Below are 20,805 nucleotides of genomic sequence, written 5' to 3' on the forward strand. Positions count from 1 at the left end.
AGCTGGTATCAATTATTATGTACGATTGTATTTATATTTATAAATATAATTGTAATAGAATTTGTTTTTAAGTTGTATTAAAATTTAAGAGTTTACTATAACTTTTAAAAGTAGTAAGTATATTGATATAGTAATAAATATTAGTAAGCTTCACATTTTAATGAAGATTACTTCTTAAATAGCCTTTAATTAAAGGAAAATATAGTTATATACTTAAATAGATACATGTACCTATAGTTTATAATCATTTTTTATATAATTTATCATTTTTTTTTTTAATTTTTATTATTTTTTTTGAAATTAAATCTTCAAATAAGTACCGAAGTAGCATATACCTAAAAATAAAAAAATAAAATTCGATTGAAAAAAAATATATCTAGTTAAACAATTTAATTTTAGACATTTCCGAGTATTAATGATTTATTCTAGTTGGTTATATATTATATTGGGAGATTCTTTAAATAGTAAATACTCAACATCTCAAAAAGTATTAATGTTTTAAAAATACATTGTATTTTAAAAATGTATACATTTTACATTTTTCCATTATTATTTTTCATGTTTTTTTCATTTTGAATAACAACTTATATTTTTATTGTCCAATTATCAATCAGAATATTTATGAAGTATTTTGTTTTATATAAATTAAATTTTGAATTAATATAATTATAACTTATACTATATACGTGTTTAGAATTTAGATTAGTAGAATATAGTTAATCACGATTTTACGAGGTACCTATTCTTGTGTTAATTCATTCATCTAATCAAAACTTAAATCCTACTTATAACATATTAAATTATTAAAATTAAATTTTTTAAATCGAAATTCTCGGTTAATTTTCACCGTTTAATGTATATATTATGTATATTGAAGTCAAATAATAGTAGAAGCTTACAAGTACGGCGATCGCAGATGGCGATGGTCAAGTCAGGTCAAATAATTAACCAGACGGAAACAAAATCTTAATCATTGTTGTAATAATGATATAGTAATCTGTTTTTAAATGTTAGTCACACCATAAAATTTAACTGGCCTCGTGAAAGTTTAAATGAGTGCAAGCGTCATACTAGTATACTATACCATTAAAAATTTTTATTTTTTTTTTATTTTTTTTACTGGTGGTTGATTTAAATACGTATACACTTAAACTGAAGAAAAAAAATTAATAAAAAATACCAAAAAAACGACTAGGAATATTACGTGTGGATTGTGTGGTTGACACTAATTCCAATATTTAGTGATTTCCTACTAATTAATAAATTTGCTATCAAACTAAAAATATATGAGATAAAATGATTAATTCCTAATCACATGATTTGGTGGTAACTCATAATTTTTCAGTCAGTAAAAAACTATTCCATGCAGTGGACTATATGAATATATAATACACAAAATTCGATACTTTAAAATTCAAAATATCACGGATCCGATATGCATGATAATATATTTTTACAATAATAATTTAAAAGTACCTATAATCAATACCATTTTAACTAAAAATCAACTAGAAATTTAAATATTTTAAAGTTAATGCATATTTTTTATTTTATTTTATTGAAAATAAAAATAAACTGCAGAAAAAGGATAAAATTAATACTAAAATCGATTCTCATACTCAAAATTGAGTACTGCTGCAGTATATTCGTTATATTAATTATTATTATAGTGACATCCACGTAAATAAATTAAAGATCATAATGTGGATTGCAATTTTTTTTAAATAAGTTGAATATAGTCATAAAGCAAGTGCGCAGTTGATAAATTATACTTAATAGCTTATTAAATATACTGACTCTCACAGTCTGTTGTCTGTAATTATACACAAGATATAATTTTCAATTGACTTACGTCTAAAATTAAACTCATCGTATATATATATATATATCCGTAGGTATAACAAAATTATAAACACGTTGGCCTCTAAACGAATACACCCACTAGATATTTTGTTCATACTTCTTCTACTTACGTACAAGTCTTCGTGCGTAGATATACTAATGTTATGCGTAAATAGAAAACGATAGCAGTCGTCAGTAGGTGTTAGACGTTAGTACAATTTGAACCTGCTTCAATGACTGCAGCATACAATTGAGTTAGATAATACTGTAACTGTATAAAATAAATCTGGGCATACGCACGCTCCTCTTACCTGCACGGTTGTGGTGAACTCGGCAACAGATATAATAATAATTTTTATAACCAATACAATATTTGGTCTTAATCGTCGTAATGATTTCAAGTGACATCATCAATTATCTGTTTGATTCTACAACGGTTGTCGGCATTACCGTTGCAGTATTGACGATCGTTTACTATTATTCGACTAACACGTACGGAAAATGGCGAGAACTAAAAGTGCCCCATGTGCCACCGTGGCCGTTGATCGGTAACACATTCAAAATGATAACAGCACTCGAACACCAGGTGGAAACATTCGACAGATTTTACAAACGATTCGCTGGCGAGAAATATTGTGGTTTCTATCAGATGAAGACGCCGTTCCTGATGATCCGCGACCCCGAGCTCATTAACGCCATACTGATCAAAGATTTCTCGAATTTCACCGACCGCGGTTTCCACAAGGACCCGTCGACAAACATATTAGCGAACGGACTGTTTTTTTTGGGCGGTCCCAAATGGAAAACAATGAGACAGAAACTGAGCCCGGGATTCACGTCTGGTAAATTAAAACTGACCCATGATCAGATAGTGGCGTGCAGCGAAGAGTTAATGCGATTCATCACGATCAAAATAAAGGAAAACGATCAGATCGAAGTCAAGGAGATCATGAGCAAATACTCGACAGACGTCATCGGAACATGTGCTTTCGGTTTGAAATTGGACACCGTCAAGAACAACGATTCGGATTTTCGTAAGTATGGAAAGCAAATAATTCAAACGAACTTCAGGATTCTTTTCACTCAGATGTTGTCGCTTACGTCGCCGAGATTAACAAAACTGTTGGGAATCTCTGAGTTTTCACCCGATGCTTCGGCGTTTTACGAGTCGGCATTAAACGAAGTCATCAAGTACAGAGAAGCGAATGGCATAGTCAGACATGACGTGGCGCAGAGCTTGATAGATGCCAGAAAACAATTGGTGTTGAACTCGACAGAAGAAAGTAAAATGAATACATATATTTTATTCTATTGATCATCTGATAATCCATTGCATTTGAATATTTTATTATATGTATAAAATATAATAATGCGCGTTAAAAGTTTTACCCTCAAGGCAGCGAATAATATTTTTAAAATAAAACTAAATAACTAAATAACTAAAATCTTTATACTTGTTTAAATATCTAATTTTGTCCAAATTTAAAATTAAAATATCTATAAAAAAATCTGTGTTTAAATTGTTTGTAGAGCGCTTGGTAACATGATAAATTCATGAAGAACCTTATAGTAAATTATTAAGCCTTATAGCTATAAAAATTAAAGATTTTATATATTTTTAAATACAAAATAGTTTGCAAAATTTGAACTTCAATATTCGAAAAAAAATCGTAGAAAACACAGATTATGTCTGTAGAATGACTAAAAAGCGTAAGATTTATTGCGTCTTACACATTTTCCTTGAGTATATTCATACTCGTATGAATATTGTTTAATATCCACAGTGCAATAATAGTTTATTATTTTTCTAAATTTTACGAACGTCAGTGAAATATTTTTTTACACTTTAAAAGTTTGAAAAATATAAAAAGAAAATATCCCAAAGAAAAGGCATATTTTAATAGGTTATTACTTATTATATTTGATCTACTTGGAGAACCTATTGATTTTGTAGCTTATCATTTTTGGTTGGATATTATGTACCTAATGAAATTATATTTCTCTGCATACTATTGTAAAAAACACAGTGTTTTGATCTTTATTTATTATTTTTTGCAGATGAATTTACCGAACAGGACATAGTCGCAAATGCGATCCTGTTGTTTCTTACTGGTTTTGAACCCGTGTCTTCCACGTTGAGTTTTTGTTTGTATCAGTTAGCGCTAAACCAACACATTCAGAACAGAATGCGTGACGAGATGAATTCAAAGTTGAAGGAATACGGACAAATGAACAATGATTTTCTGGTAGATCTTCATTACACCGATATGGTATTGGCAGGTGAATATTACAATTTGCGATTGTATTATAAATATACATTATATAGTCTTGGATAGGTTAAATTTGTTAGCCATTGTTTCGAAATCTTATATGAAGTACAATAAATATATAATGTTTTCAAACCGTCGAAATAATATATTTTAGAAACAGGACGTATGTATGGAGTAACTAGCGCGTTATTCAGAGAAGCAGTGAAAACATACACAATTCCTGGAGAGTCTTTGGTTATTGAAAAGGGGACCAAGGTTATGATACCCATACATAGTATTCATCACGATCCAAAATATTACCCCGATCCGTACACATTTGACCCAGAAAGGTTTTCTCCAGAAGAAAAGTCTAAACGACCGTCTGCTACTTACTTACCGTTTGGCGACGGACCACGGTTTTGTATAGGTAAATATATTTAATAATAAAATGCATGTAAGCATGTTGTGATTAAATTTCAAATATTTTATAGTTATTATTGCATATATTTAATTTTATGTCATTAAATAGGAAAACGATTTGCTGAATTGGAAATGAAAATGGTTCTTTCACAACTATTGACGACGTTTCGAGTTTTGCCGTGTGAAAAAACTGAATATCCACTTAAATTTCAAAACGGATTACTCATATTGACCACAAAAAATGGAATTTGGTTACGTTTTCAATCAATTTCAACATGATTATTGGTGCTTATACACGAATTACAAATTATACGCTCAATTAATTATATTATTACTATAAGTCAACAAAATAATCATTTTGATTATTATAATAGTATACGCAATAAGTAATTTTCAATATTTAAACTTTAAAAAATACCTAAAATAATTAAAATAAATTTTATTCATTTTTATTAATAGCAATTATGAGTGTAAGATGTACCAATATGCAATTGCAAGTGACATTCTCTATAATGCCTAGTTATATGTTATACACTTATACATTATATAATATATAGTACTTCAGACATAATATTATATTATAATAACTCAATAATCTCAATGTGCTAAATAAATTCACAATAGTTGTTTTAAAATTTAATAAAAAAGTGAATATTATAGAATATTTACACACCACATACCCTTGTATTTATTTTGAAAGGACTTTAAAAGTTCCTTTTTCTGTTTATAAAACTTATAACTTATAACTTATAACAATCATGTCACCATCGCTAAATTTTTAGATAAATCTTTATCTAAATATAGTTCATGGCTTCAATAAATAAAGCATGACAATATTTTGTTGTTCTTAATTGAAGCCGCTCTCTATATGATGAAAAATAGCAATGATATAAAATCAAATCCATGTATTCCAAAATATAAAATGTAAGTCGTTTGGTTCATGAATTATATAGAGTTGCGGAAGAGATTCGAAAAACGTAAAAACTTTCTAAAAATAAATCAATTAATTGATACTAACTTAATTGAATTAATTGATATTACTAATTGGCCCATATTTCTTGTAACAATGTGGTTTAGCACAAAAAATATTCACATTGCCTCCCCTATAAACACCCCTGTAAAAAAAAAAATTATGAACATAACATTTTTTTAAAAATCTTAAATCAATATTATAAATTATCACAGTAAAAATAGATGATATAAATATCATGTAAAATTTAAATTAAATTGGTCATTAAATAGATAATATAGTGTTAGGTATTTTATGTGTCTATATATTATTAATTTAAATATATCCAATTTTTCATTAATTCGTTTATTTATTGTTTTAATTACAAATTATCTATGATTTTTTTACAAAAAGTTAGTGTCTTAAAATTTTATAAGCTTATTTATTTATTTTTTTTTTTTTAACGATTTAGTCGTTGACTTTTTTATTAAAAGATTGGGCCACATTAATACTTTTAACTTATTACTATCACCATTTATATTTGAAAATGTTAATAGTTAGCAGTCTTTCGTGCACAAATAATTTATTGAGACTAACATTTAAGTAATCTTTTTCTAAAGGATATGAAGCTAAACTAATACTTAAAAAAGAACTTTTATATTGTAATTAAATGTATTTTTGTATATTATACGATAAAGTCTTATAACTATACATAATATCATATACATATTAGAAAACAAATCTTTCTGTGCCACTTTTCAGATAAAATTCTAGCCAAAACCCCCTAAGATTTTAAGTATATAGTTTTTCCATTGTATAATACGTATATTCTAATCAAAAATTACTAAGTATATTTTATAACACCGCGTGGTATGTTGCTAACCCCATATTTAAATGAAGTTATCCTTATTTTCTTGTATATTAAAAGTTGTAAACAGCCATGCCGGGATAAATTTAATTTAATTTATATTTTTATTATTGTTTATTAATGACAATTTAAATTTACAATAATTTTATGAGTTTATTATAATATGTATAATAGGCCTAAATAATAGAGATATAAATAAATATATTTTTTTTTATAATATCATAAAAGTTAGCTTAAATTTTATAAATTGACATGGTTAAGCTCGGTGGCCCTATAAATCCTACGAACCAGTAGGATTATTTTTATTGGCCCATCTAACTTGTTTTCCTCTGATGGTTTCGTTTACCGAGAGAATATGATTGCGTAGTACGTAGGTACATACCAAAACGCGTTGTATTCCACCACAATCACTCAAGTTCTCACTCGTTGGTATCAGTTATACGCGCGAAGTAATCAAGTACTTTCAGCAAATGAATTTTATAACTAAGCACGGCTTCAAATGCATCTTATGAAATATTACAACTATTGAGAAGATTGATACATATTCGATGAAATATATCAACACAATTAGTTCAATTTATAACTATAATAATAAATAATATTTCACTTTAATTAAAACGCAAAAATATGTAAAATAAATACTTCCTCTAATGATGTAAGTAGGTAAAAAACTTACGAGACAGACATCGATTTATAATTGATTATTACTTATTGGGTAAGCGCCAAATAAACTTAATAAATTAATAATTATGCGTTTATCTTAAGATACTATTTTAAAATTAATTCAAATTATATTTTATTTTTTAAACATATAATGTCATTAGTTAGTTTATTATTGTGTTAATATGTTGGAACTAATAATAATTAAAAATCGTGTTAAGTTATTTTTAAAAATGACTAGTTTAAGTATTTACTTATAGTTTTTAAAATGAACTACCTAGTTAAAATTCTAATATTTCTAAGTTATTAAGAAATTTTGAAAAGCTGTTTTATGAAAATTCCTGAAAGTAGCTTCAACTGATGATATTTTATTAATTGAAACAGCAGATTATATAAGTTTGAACATAATAATATATGCCTGAAAGTGGTTACAATACAATATAATTATAAAATAACTAATTAAACAATTGAAGTACTGTTTAATATCATGACAATATTATTATACACGTAGACTAAAAGGGCTTGGGTTCTGACTTTTGAATTTCTGACTACCAATTTAATAAGACAAAATATGTTTTGTTAACTGCCTAATGGCTAATACAAGTATGAAGTATAGATTTAACAATTAAGACAAATGGTGAATTCGTGTAATAGTTTAATATTGTTATGTTTATGCAAATAATAAAAATACTTAAGTCCCTCGTCATAAAAACAGAGAGGCTTATTATATTTTACTGTATTATTAGATTACATATTTGTAAACCACAGCTATAAATGATAGTCACATTATGAACGTATAAAATAATGTATTAATGTAATATATTATTGTATTATATTTAAGACATTATCATTAATGAAATTAAAATAATTTAATCTACCCATGAAGGCAATTTACAAACCAAGTAAACACTAAACAGTAAACAAATGGAATGTTTCTTATTACACAAATATTTAAATTTTATACGTAATAGGTTCGTAGTTGTTAATTTTATAATTTTTAGACAACACAAAAAAACAATGCGCATAGTTATCATCATAATTGATTTTATATTATATTTTATTAAATCGTAAAAAACAAAATACTCAATTTAACGTGAGTAGAATAGGCTGATTGGAAACTCTCCAGATTTTAAAGACCTATAAGCTTTCCTGATGGTAAATTTTTTTTTGGTCTATTTCAGTACTACCTAAAGGGAACATGAAAAGTCTACAATAACTTAATTTATATAATTATACATTATAATTGTATCATTATATATTTATGTTTATAATAATATGAACATAAATATTTAAAAAAAACTTAGGGTGTCTATTTTAGATTTTGAGCAGAGCGATGAATGTATTTTGGTCTTTAAAGTCTATAATATTTGCGATATATTTCTTTTTTATTACTTTTAGCATAAGAATTTTTATTTACTATGTTTTATTTATGGTAACTTTGAATTTTTGTATACACTTTGGTTTTAAAACCTTATAATGCATCAATAATTATAAAATAGAGGTAGGTAAACGAGTAGAAAAATATGAATTGAAATGCGAATGAATGATTCACAAGAGTGTTAGCTGTTTTTCAAGTTGACGATGAATGACGATGCTGAAGCCTACGTTGCAATGTGGAAAATATGATACATCTTTATCAATATACGTTTAAACCAAGTACAAAGCAAATGTTTCCAATTTTTTTGTTTGATGAAGACATTATTGCAGTTAATATTATAAGTGAATACATGAAAATTCCAAATTTCTTTTGAATTTTTGAAAACTAACCCAAAAATATAATGCAGCTATTTTTTTGGAACATTTCAAATTTAAAAAATTGGTATGAATAACTTTAATTTATTAGTCTGTAAATTTTCTTAAATCGCATTGTATATAGGAAATTATTATATGTATAACATTTTTTGAATCGCAATTAATTTGTGCTTCAAACTTAAAAAAAAATATTTCAATAATAGTTTAATAGTAATTTCATAAATTGTTGATAGTTTTAAATTGGTATAAGAAGAACATGTAATGAACATTGTATTAATTTGCCAAACTTTTTGACCTACAAACAAAAATTAGTACTAGCGCCAAGTCAATGTACAACGCATCACATTAGTCATTAATGTATATAATAATAAAATATTCACTACAATCTCACGGGCTCCTGGTATAGTGTTATTTATACACCTTGACGACTATATCTAGTGATTTCTTCACTTCGTATTATTTATGAAGAGCCACATGCAATCGTATAATTGATTAGAATTCGAAAAATGGTACAAAAGACAAAAATAGGGAGTAAAAAATGAAGCGTTTACGCACGTTTAGTCGACTCTCGCCACTTTTTAACATATCGCTATTCAATAATTTAATTTTTCTGTTTAAGGAGGCTCTATCTTCTATATGCCCTTCAGCCATCTGCAAGTTTCATGTTACGCCATTACCCTCTGAAGAAATAATATGAACTTATGATTCAATAAATATTACCAAGATATTACCTGATGACTTAAGCGGTATAAAATAAATTGCTTAACTACAATAATATAAAACAAGTATAAAAATACAAAATGTTATAAAACATATTATTTTTTAGATAATTTGTAATAAATTCATAAACATTAAAAAATATAGATATTTTATCAGACGCTTAATATTTTGACATTTAAGGAACGTGTAATTACCATTTATAAATTGACAATTAATTTCAAAATACATGCACCTTTGTGTGTTAACTACATTTTATAGTTTTCCGTCATCATTCTGCACGAGATTAGTGAGTATCGACCGTTGTAAATTAATTATTATTTTGAATGTTAACCATTAATATTTTTTTATTATTAAAAAAAAAAATGAAGAAAATAATGCATTTTAAATAGTGTTTGAACGACTAAACCATTTACATAAAAAATACAAGTGTTTCTGCACAAATTAATTCAAACCCGTCATACTCGCAAATGGATTTAATATTTTACTAATTAGCTAGTATAGCTATTTAAAAAATGTCCTATCCTGATTTAGGGTTTTGTATTAGTAAATCAAATTCATCAGATGATCTTAAATATAAATTATTCATAAAACCAAATGTTTCTTCTGATAATTAAGATTTTAAGAATGATTTTTACATAAAAGTAAATCTATAGTACCTAGTAAATACAGATGATAAATTAAATAAAGTATTAAACTTTGATATTCATTACAATTGCTTAGTTATATACCTATGTCTATAAATTTAAAAGTTACAAAAAAGATATTAAATATACAAGAAAGTGAAAAAAATAAATATTATTTTTAAGCAAGGGTATGTACTTATAATAAGTTAAAAATTACAATACAATAATTAATTTTTAAATTCAGGACAACTATTTAAAAGCCAATTTCCAAAAAGGGAAGAAATTAACTCAATAATATTATAACCAAGTACAATTTACTTACTTTATAATTATTATTTATATTAATTTGTTAATTTAATGATTTAGTATTTTAATGTATTATGTATAGATACTAATATATTATTATACATTGATGATTGGTGATATTAGTATAATAATAAGAAACAAACTTGAAACTGTGAATTTTAATGTGTGCAGGTATGTTTTTCATTTTTATTCATGGCTAAAAATTAGAATAAAATTTTTTTTTAATCCAATTTAAGTAGCTAAGTTGGTATTTTACTACTAAAATTGTTAATATGTATCACCAGTAAGTAGCTACGTCACGAAGAAGTAGACACAATACTGTTTGAATACTATCAAAATAGATATTCATTTTAATTATTGTTTAAGCTGCAGTGGACGAAGTGAAGGGATGTCTAAATTTTTGTACTTTTATATAAATATTACCATAGTTTACACACATGGGGGTGATCAGAAATGGACAAGAATTAAACCCCTATAAGTACCTTCTATAATACTTATAAATAATCTTCGTATATAATTATAGGGGAATGCGTTATCTTAAACAAAATAAGTGGAAGGATGGAAAGTGTGAATAGTAAAAATTGGAGGGATACCATTCCACTTCACGTCCTTCATAATTGAATTTATTATCATAATTCATAATTAATTATTGTTTGACCACTCAATTAATATTTATCTGTACAACCTAACTTTACCCAAAAAATAATGAAAAAGCGTGTTTTTTATATGTATTTCAACTGAATGTTCATCAATTCACGAGTAATTCGATGTCAGTGTACACTATACGATGTTGGTAAATCTATACTGGGCTTTATGAAAAAATCCGACCAATTAGCATAACTATGGAGGTGATATAAAAAAAATAATAAACATAATATATGAATTATTATAAATTATGAGCCGAATATAAGGTATAAATATTTGTTTGTTTTACTCCTTATTACACTTGTGACAGTTATGAAATATTTACATCACCCTCCATAAAATGATCCTGCTAATTGCCACTGAATCCGACTGAGATGGGCAATCGACCTACATCGGATTGGATATAGCGCTTAGTGTATTTTAGCAGTTCGTGAATCAATAAGTTTAGATGTACCTTAATCTGAGAGAATTAATTACAAATATAAACAACACAGATTTTTATCACGGTTGATTAGAGTTGTATTTTTTTTTTTTTTTTTTTTTTATTTTTAAGGCCTTTGAGACCATTTTGCCATAGAACAAATCCTTTCCCACTCTTCTCTATTCTCCGCTACTTCCTTCCAGTCCCTGTGATCATATTCCGCTCCGCCAGCACTTAGGAAATCTTTTTTTATTCCATCTTCCCAGCGTAGCCTTGGTCTACCCAGTGGTCTTTTTCTCTTTGGGTTTTCTAGGAGTACCCTTTGAACCATTGAATCTTGCTTCCTAACTGCGTGTCTTGCCCATTCCAACTTACTCCGTTTGATCTCGTTCATAATATTTGGTCTATTGAAAAGCTCTATTGATTTTTATCACGGTGTCTCAATTAAGTGATTTTGTAAATGTAGAACATTGTTTTAAATAGTTGATGTAAAAACATAACAGATAGAGCCAGGATACTCCAAACATGGTATGTATTTATATCTTCTATTTTCATAGTTCAATATTTCGATGACAAGAATTGGATCTACAATAAACTATGCTTATAACTTGCTCTGTGCCTCTGTGGCTCTGTAAATTGTAGTACTTATAATCTAAAACACTACATATTGATCGAATAAGATGTTAGAGAACTTTCTTGCTAATGAAAATTCAATTAAATAATAACACTATTTATTTTTTTCTTTGTAACCAATGGAAATCAGAAAAAAAAAAATAATGTATTTTCTTGTTTAAAAATTCATGATGTGTAAGGCTTACACATTAAGCACATTAACACTGTAAGCCATTCTATAGTGGTCGAATTTCAGGATAAAAAGAAGTATATTCCACCCCCCGAATCCCAACAAATCTATTAATATTGTTTTTATTAAAATCAGTCCAGTAATTCAAAGGTTAGCTATTGCAAACAAAAAATAAATTTCATGTTTATATGGAAAATATTATAAATCAAAAATAACTAAATTTTAATAATAAATTATGAGTACTGAGTATTTAATCTATAAATACGCTTATTATTTATTTACATAGTTTATGATTCATACGAAGGTGGGAATAAGGTACTATTATAACTATTTAAAATGCAATTAAAAAATGTCTCGTTTTGCAAGAACAACAAAAATATTAAAATTTCATTGTAGATGATAATGTTACGCAGTTTTTTTTATTAATAAACACCTACTTAAAACAATGCAAATTTATAAACTATTTTCTATTTCAACTTTCAATCTTCATAACATTTCCGATTTTTTATTAATTATGACTATATACCTAAAATTTGAACAACCTTCAAGCAATGTAGACCCTCCGAAGTTATTCTTACAGAAATTTAAAAATATCGAATAGCTGCACGTACATAATTTAATTTTAAAATGTAATTTAAGTTAAGATTGTCCGTCTTCTTCGCTCAGAATTGTTTTTTTGTAAAGATATATCTGCAGTAATTTATTGAATTGACTGAATTCAAATTAACTGTGCAGAAAAAGTGAACTCTACACTTTTAAAATAATTATAGTCAGTTGCCGTTCAAGCAAGCACATCAAGAAAAATAAGGATATTTTTCAGTTAAAATATTTACTTCTCTTTATTATTGATATTATAAATTGTAATTATAATTTTTTTTATTGTTACTTATTAAAAAAATATTTTGTATACCTAAATAGGAAAAATATCTAAATTATTATTATTATTTTTTTTTTAAGAAAAAGAAAGGCCCAATTAAAAATAGATAATTGTTTGTAATTTAAAAATAAAAATATTAATGTTCAATAATTATATATTACTGACTGTTATTTGGGTCATACAAGATGTAAATAGGTGTGTTTTTTCATAATATAACTTATAAGTACTTATATCTACTTTATCTACATATATGGTTTGTATTTTATTAGCAAATAAATAAGTATATAATTACAAAAGTTGTCTACAAAAAAAATAATAATATATAATATTTTAACAGTATGATCTCTAAAAATATATGTTTAAATTATTCTTACACGGCTACATTACGGGAATAACAAACTGTTTCAGAAAACACTAAGGGTTTTGAAAATATTTCTTTTAACATAATTTTAAATCAAAACAACATTTTTAGAAAAAAATTATGTTTCACTATTTTTATCATTATTGTTTTTATATTTTTTGAATGATAACATATATTTTTAATTTCATATTCTGAAACAAAATATTATTAAAAGTATTTTGATTTCTTAACATTTTTAAAAGTTGTTACTTATTAGGTATAAGTATTAAATCTTAAACGAGCTGAGAAGTTGACCAACGTTTTACGGGATGTCTCTATAGCTCATAATAATAGATCATGGATATCCCGCATATCTAATCGAAACTAAATTTAAACGTATAACGCATTAACACTATAGTTTTAAAACTAAATTTTTATACGAAGAATTAATCAAAACATTATTCTGCTTTGAAAAATAAAAATTATAAATGCATGTTGACGTTAAAAAAAAAAATAATAAAAACTATTTTCAAAAGCATTAATAGTTTTTGAAATATTGAGTGCCTAACACTTAATGGATAATATTTGGTATACAGTGAATTTTAGTAAAGACGCATATTAACTGTAATTCAGTAGTTTACTGTAGGCGTCTAATTATGATAAATAGGATATATAAAATAATAATTATAGTACAGCTAATATTGCTAATAAAAATATACAAAAATACTATCACATTTGACATTTCCACACGTATGATAGTTCAAGTAAATCTTATGATCGATTTTGGTTTTGAATTTTATTTATTTAGTACTTAATTAGTTGATCATATTTAGTTACTTATCTATGGTTTATGGACCACAGTAGTCAGTAATATATTATACATTTTGATGAAATTGATTTTTGAAACTTATCTACCAATACAAATGTTGAACATTAGAAAATAAAATTTGAACTTAGATTGGCTATATCTCGATAGTCAACCAGACCTAGATTATATATTTATATTATAATAACACCTACTTTATGTTTTTATGTGTAACATTGTATAATATCACTGCACCGTAGTGTGTATATTAGTAATGAACTGATAAACTACTACACCTACCTATTAATCTCAAAAAGAAAAAAAACATTTATTATTATGAAACAGTGCAAAACATACTAATAATAATTATAAAATAATTTTCATGATAAACAATGCAAATATAATATTATGCATGACCATAGTACCATACGCATTCCGTGACGATCATGATAAAAATTAAAAATTAAAAATGTGGATCAATTCGCTCTTGCTAAAATATTGTTTAGCTATTGAAATTAGATCGTCTGCGCAGACGCACAGTGTACAGTAATTATTGTTCGTGTTCTACATATTCTATTCTGACTCGACGCTAGGTAATCACGGAGTAATGTAAACGTAATATATTAATATACTCGTTTATCATTATTGTCGAATTTTTATTATTAGCGTCGCAAAACGAACGAGAGGCACTGTTCGTTTGTACACGGCGTGTGCATACACATGTACGTCATAAAATAACTATAATACTTATGTATAGTATATACTTCTATAGTTCTATAATAATGGCTTTAGACGCTTAACAATAAGTAAGTTTGCAATGCGTATTTCATGAGATGTGTCTACATAACTATCGTATTAACTTATATACTAATTTATAGGTATTGATATATATATATATATATATATATATGTCGTAGGCCATATGGATTAAATAATAATAATTTTTTTGCGAAAAGACTAGGCATTTTGCAATAGAGTATCCCGTTTGCGAACTACTTATTATTTTTCAAAACAGGCTGCGTTTTTCAGGCTCATTGCCTTAATAACCATTTGACTATTGATTATTGTATTACTAGTTTTATTTTATATTACTAACTATATGTAACATGTAACATATTATAAACTATTATACTATTGTATTATAGATACATTATTTTCTTTTTGTCTACAACTTTGCCAATATTAGATTTAGAGTGTCTAATAGTCCACGATTTCTATTTGGAATATTGACTGCAGAAAAAATTATAAAGATAAAGCGATAAGAAATAAGTAATAATTGAAGTTAACAGTAATATTTTAATCAATATTCCAAAGGTAAATTGTGGACCATTAGACATTCAATATATAATATTGGCAAAATTTTAGACAAAAAGAAAATAATGTACCTATAATACAATAGTATACTAGTTCAGTTTACATGTTACGTATGATTAGTAATATAAAATAAAACTATAGTAATACAATAGTCAAATGGTTATTACCATAAAATGATTGTACCTAATTCTTAAAAGTCCTAACTGCTGTTAGTCTGTATAAAATGAGCCTGAAAAACAGCAGGCTATTTTGAAAAATAATAAGTAGATAGTTCGCTAACAGGCTATCCTATTGCAAAAAGACCAATTATCCATATGGCCTACGACATATATACCTATATATATATATGATATAAATTATTTCAATAAAGTGTATGTAATTTTTTTAAATATGCATCGTACAATTCGTATACGTAAATAGACAAAAACACGGGGCTAATATGTTTATTATAAATAAAAATAGGGGAAAGAATTGCGTCATGTATCATCATTCACCAAAACTAATATAGTTTTATATTTTATTTTTTATTTCAACAAATGTTTCAATAATGTGTGCATTATCAACACTTTTTGACAATTGTTTTTTTTATAATATGAATAATCATTCAAACTATAGAGGTCAAATATTATGAACTATGTAATTTTTCAGCTACCTATGTTTTTATTTAGTTATATACTTATATCAATGTAAATAGTAACCATCAATAAATAATCTAGACAAAAAAAACATTGGTGAGAAGACATTCATTTAATATTTTCGAGCTTATAGGCTCCCTCTATTTCCACCTTTGATCATACAATTAATTATGTATTCAATAATATCCTTCCTCTACAGTATATTATAATATTATATAGGTTATATTATGTAAACTGTAAGTGCGATATTATGTAGGTAACCTACTATTTTATTGATAGGTATATTATCGTAATAAGTATACATAATTATACGTAAATACACAATTTATATCATAGTTCAATAGTTGTATTATTATTACTTTTTTTTTTTTACTTAATAATGTGAAATATTAATAATAAATGATATACTATATACATTAGTAGTAACTTTAGAAAGTATGTAAAGGTAGTATAAAGTAGTAGTGGTACCTATGACTCCGAAACAATGGCCAATGCCGAAAAATCGTGTTTCCCTAATTTAATGACCCTGAAAATAAAAACAAAATAAATATAATAAACAACGACTATAAAATATAATATTATAATAATACATAATGACGACGTAAAAATATACGATGCGTAGGACGGGAGCCATATTGATCAAGAACAGATGTTTTGAATAATATGACGTATAATAATATTATACTGATGATGACGATAACATTGAAATTTCAAACTTATAATAAGTAAAGTTACCCGTCCTATTATTGCTCCATCGCCGTTTATTCATCATCAGCGACTATCATCATTAGTATTACTCGGTTATCTAGCCAACTGCACCTGTTCCATAGCAGTGTTCCACAACAGAATTTCTTTCGCTAAACCGCTTTATTCACCTGAATATTTGATTAATTATAATATATGTATAGAAGTATCTACCAACGCCGCCATCCAACCTGCGCAAATTACCAAGTTCCGTTATTTTATATATATTATATGCTTCATTAATTATTATACGTAATATCTATTGAGACTTTAAGAGCTTCCCAAAGATATATTTATAAAGTACTTTGATTATTTTTCATCTGGTTGTTTGCAGAGAAATCAATTTTTTAATACATATACCTATAATTTACTAAAAAAAAATCAACTACGTTTTAGTCTCATAATAATAAAAAAAAAATACTATTATATAATAAAAGACGTTTATATATACTTACTACATTCTACAATACTATCTAGTGCCTATTATACACATTTACATATGTGTACTATGTGTCTGTGTAGTGTACCTACTACCTACTGCATGTACAGATTAAAATCGTGATAGTTATTTAAATTTATAGCAGAAATCAAACGTCGTCTGAACATTAAAAAGTAACACAAATACGAAATATTTTATGACGTCCACCAATAGAATGCATCAGTGGACTTGCGCACAAAGTAAGTAATCATTTCCTTTCCATCGACCAAACAAATTTTTGCATTTGCATACATCGCATATAGTGTAGTAATGTTCAATGTAAACCAGATATATTTCATTTTAATCAATAATAACTGTCTTCAGAAGAATTTATAGAGGTATAGCCGTATAGGTAATATTATCATAATTAAAATATGTAGGAATAGAGCATATTATATTATATAGTATTAATATATACCTACTCTGTAGTCTGTACTCATATATACACAATCAAACTCATTTGAATGTTTATAATTATTCTTATTGGTAATGCAATTTTATTATGTAAGCTTAGTCTAAACAAAAACGTATATTTCGTATCAATAGATTATATTTTCAAAACTATGTTTCAGAATTCTTACAAAAACTTCTCATTATTATCATAGACATATTGCACTTAAATATATTTATATGTCTATTGTCTATAATATTTATACATTTTTATGCCTCGCAACGTGTTCTCGTATATAGTCAGAGATCATTTTATTAATCTACTAAGACTTAGTATGAAGGATTTATCAAAAATCAGTTAAATACATCGATCGCTGATTACGGCTAATCATATACTGAGTAGGTACTTTAAATTATAAATTACTAATTATTACTATCAGGTCAATGTAATAAGATTAAGATTATTAATGATTATGTACTTTAATATTAGTTATATAGATGTTAATAAACATTATTATATAATAATTAGTATTTAGTATTGACAGTATTGTAGTGTATTATAGCGCATAAAACGGTATTGGGGTTCGAGTACTTGGGAGAAGTAGATACGAGCAATGCCCGTTGGTTAGAAGCTTGGCGTGATTACCAAACATCTCTACTAATTAGCTCATTCAACAGTCGACTGGTTTTTATAAACGAAAGTTTTGTGAAAACAAACCGAAAATTTTAAAATTTTAAAATATTAAGTCATCTACCACTTATCACGATTTAAACAGGTTGGATTTAGAAAAAAAATGAGCCTCGAAGCAATGGTTTTACCTGTGCTCCTATGGCCCTATACCCTAAAATTTTATTGTACTCTGCCCAATAATCTTTGACGTTAATAATCCCATATTATAAAAACCATTGTACTTGTATATTATATGATTTACAAATATCACAACAGGTATTATAATAATTCAGTGAAAACTGTCTAAAGCGGAATCGCATGGGACTAACAAAAAATTCCGCTTTAAGCAGTTTTCCGCTTTATTTAATAAAACGGAAAAATTCCGGATTATTCAATTCAAATGAATAAGAAATTTCAAAGAATATTTCTCAATTTATTGTTTTAAATACATAATATAGTTCATTAAAATTCATTAAATTTGATCAGTTTATATTTTTCATTTAATGAAAAACACTTATATTTTGGCATTTTAATATTTAATGCGATGAACGGAAAATAAAATAAAATTAAAAGTGTACGTACGACTGTTGGTGTAAGACTGTTTCACAGTTACAAAGAAGAAATGTCGTATCGTTTAAGATGCGATAATATATTAATATGCATTGTATTGTACAATACTACAATTTAAGTGCATATTATATTTTACGAATATGTACCTATAGAACAATTTTTTCTTCTTTATCTATCACTATTTAACGATGTACATTGTACATCGGCATATCTATATTTTATATCTTATTTTTGGTTTAGATTTGATACGCCCGTATCATTTTTCCGGTTTATGCAAGGTTTTTACTTGCATGGGACTTACAAAATTGTTCCGTTTCCGTGTTATGAAGGTTCCGTTTTATTGAAGTTGGGCGTCTATATAAAACTATAGGAACGTGCCGGGACCATAGAAAAATTCCGTATTGGATAATTTTCCATTTTATTCAGGGTCCGCTTTAGACAGTTTTCACTGTATATGAAATATACAATACCTAATTATAACACTTATGGAATAAGCAAGTTACACCAATTTGAAATTCATAAATTATAACAACAATTATATTAAAGAGAATAACAGTAGGAATACCTAAAATAACTTATAAGATAAAATATAATGGGGCATTTATTTGTGTTTAAATTTTAAAATGTATGTAAAAATCAATCTATCAACATCTTTTTTTCAGCAAGATTACCGATTAAATTTATAACATCTATATTATTCAACATATTATTCTCAATGTTTAATAAACCTAAACATTTTAACCGATTGCTGAGAGAGGTAGATCTTAAATAATTATTTATTCTTTTAACAAGGAACTGAAAATGATCTCTCACTCAAACAATTTGTTAATGCAGCTGAAAGATATTTTCTAAAAACTATACATAAATTAGGGAACAACTCATTAAAATTATTATTCTTTTTAAATAAATACATGTAGCACTAAGTAATTTTCAGTATTCTTAAATTCTATCTCCTTTGATAAAAGGGTTACAAAATGGTTGCATTCGTTTGTTAAAATTGAGTCATTTTCAACATCCGAAACAAACCTATTAAAAATTAAAAATGTATAACAATTAACAATATTAATAATTATTCGTTATAAATTTGTAAGAAATGTAAAATATGAAATTATTCTAACTTTTTGGCTACAACATTGTGTCTCTGATATCTTAAGTGTTAGGTAGAATTTAGATTAAACAATATTAGAATATGGGTTACAGCCATTACGGCATAGAATATAACGAAATTATTTATAATTTATAATTTTATACACTACTCTGGAAACAACATTCTATAATAACGTTGTCTTGTTTGATCATTATTATTTATTATAATTTATAACTCATGATTAACAATGCCGGCTAATAATTTTTGAAAATAAACGATTTTAAACTGTGTTATTAACTAACAAAACTAAATACACAATAAATGGAAAATACAAAAAATAAAAATAAACCAATTATTATTTATCTCAATTCAAACAAAACAAAAATATTAAAGCAATAAAATTAGGTATTTTTTAGTCAATTTTCAATAAAATTCAATACAAAATCTGTCAAAATAAAAAATAAATAAAAATTTTTAATAAAAAATATAACTTAGCGTCAGATTCTGCTTTGCGCCTTTTAAAGTACCCACCAATCATCATTAACGAATAAATATTACCAATAACATATTTACTCTATCTAGACATCATCATCAACCAATGTCTATTACCTGGTCGCCACACTTACGTTATAAACTCC

General features: G+C 26.1%; 1 protein-coding gene and 1 long non-coding RNA gene across 2 annotated transcripts; one reads left to right on the forward strand and one right to left on the reverse strand.

Annotated features, from left to right (window-relative positions):
- Positions 1-2,018: 2,018 nt before the first annotated feature.
- On the forward strand, positions 2,019-4,884 carry LOC112598913 (probable cytochrome P450 6a13). Its single transcript, XM_025345580.1, has 4 exons — positions 2,019-3,125; positions 3,901-4,122; positions 4,267-4,518; positions 4,621-4,884. Exons 1-4 carry the CDS (start codon positions 2,234-2,236, stop codon positions 4,788-4,790), a joined length of 1,536 nt encoding a protein of 511 aa, XP_025201365.1. The 5' UTR covers positions 2,019-2,233; the 3' UTR covers positions 4,791-4,884.
- An 11,787-nt stretch (positions 4,885-16,671) lies between these two features.
- LOC112599148 lies at positions 16,672-17,795 on the reverse strand. Its single transcript, XR_003114925.1, has 3 exons — positions 17,428-17,795; positions 16,964-17,163; positions 16,672-16,754 (listed from the first exon to the last, which is right to left on the reverse strand). It is a non-coding gene; the product is annotated as an uncharacterized LOC112599148 (long non-coding RNA).
- Between the last annotated feature and the right edge of the window lie 3,010 nt (positions 17,796-20,805).

Source organism: Melanaphis sacchari, unplaced genomic scaffold, assembly GCF_002803265.2.
Source record: "Melanaphis sacchari strain LSU unplaced genomic scaffold, SCAv2.0 Contig4_pilon_pilon, whole genome shotgun sequence".
Taxonomy (NCBI): domain Eukaryota; kingdom Metazoa; phylum Arthropoda; class Insecta; order Hemiptera; family Aphididae; genus Melanaphis; species Melanaphis sacchari.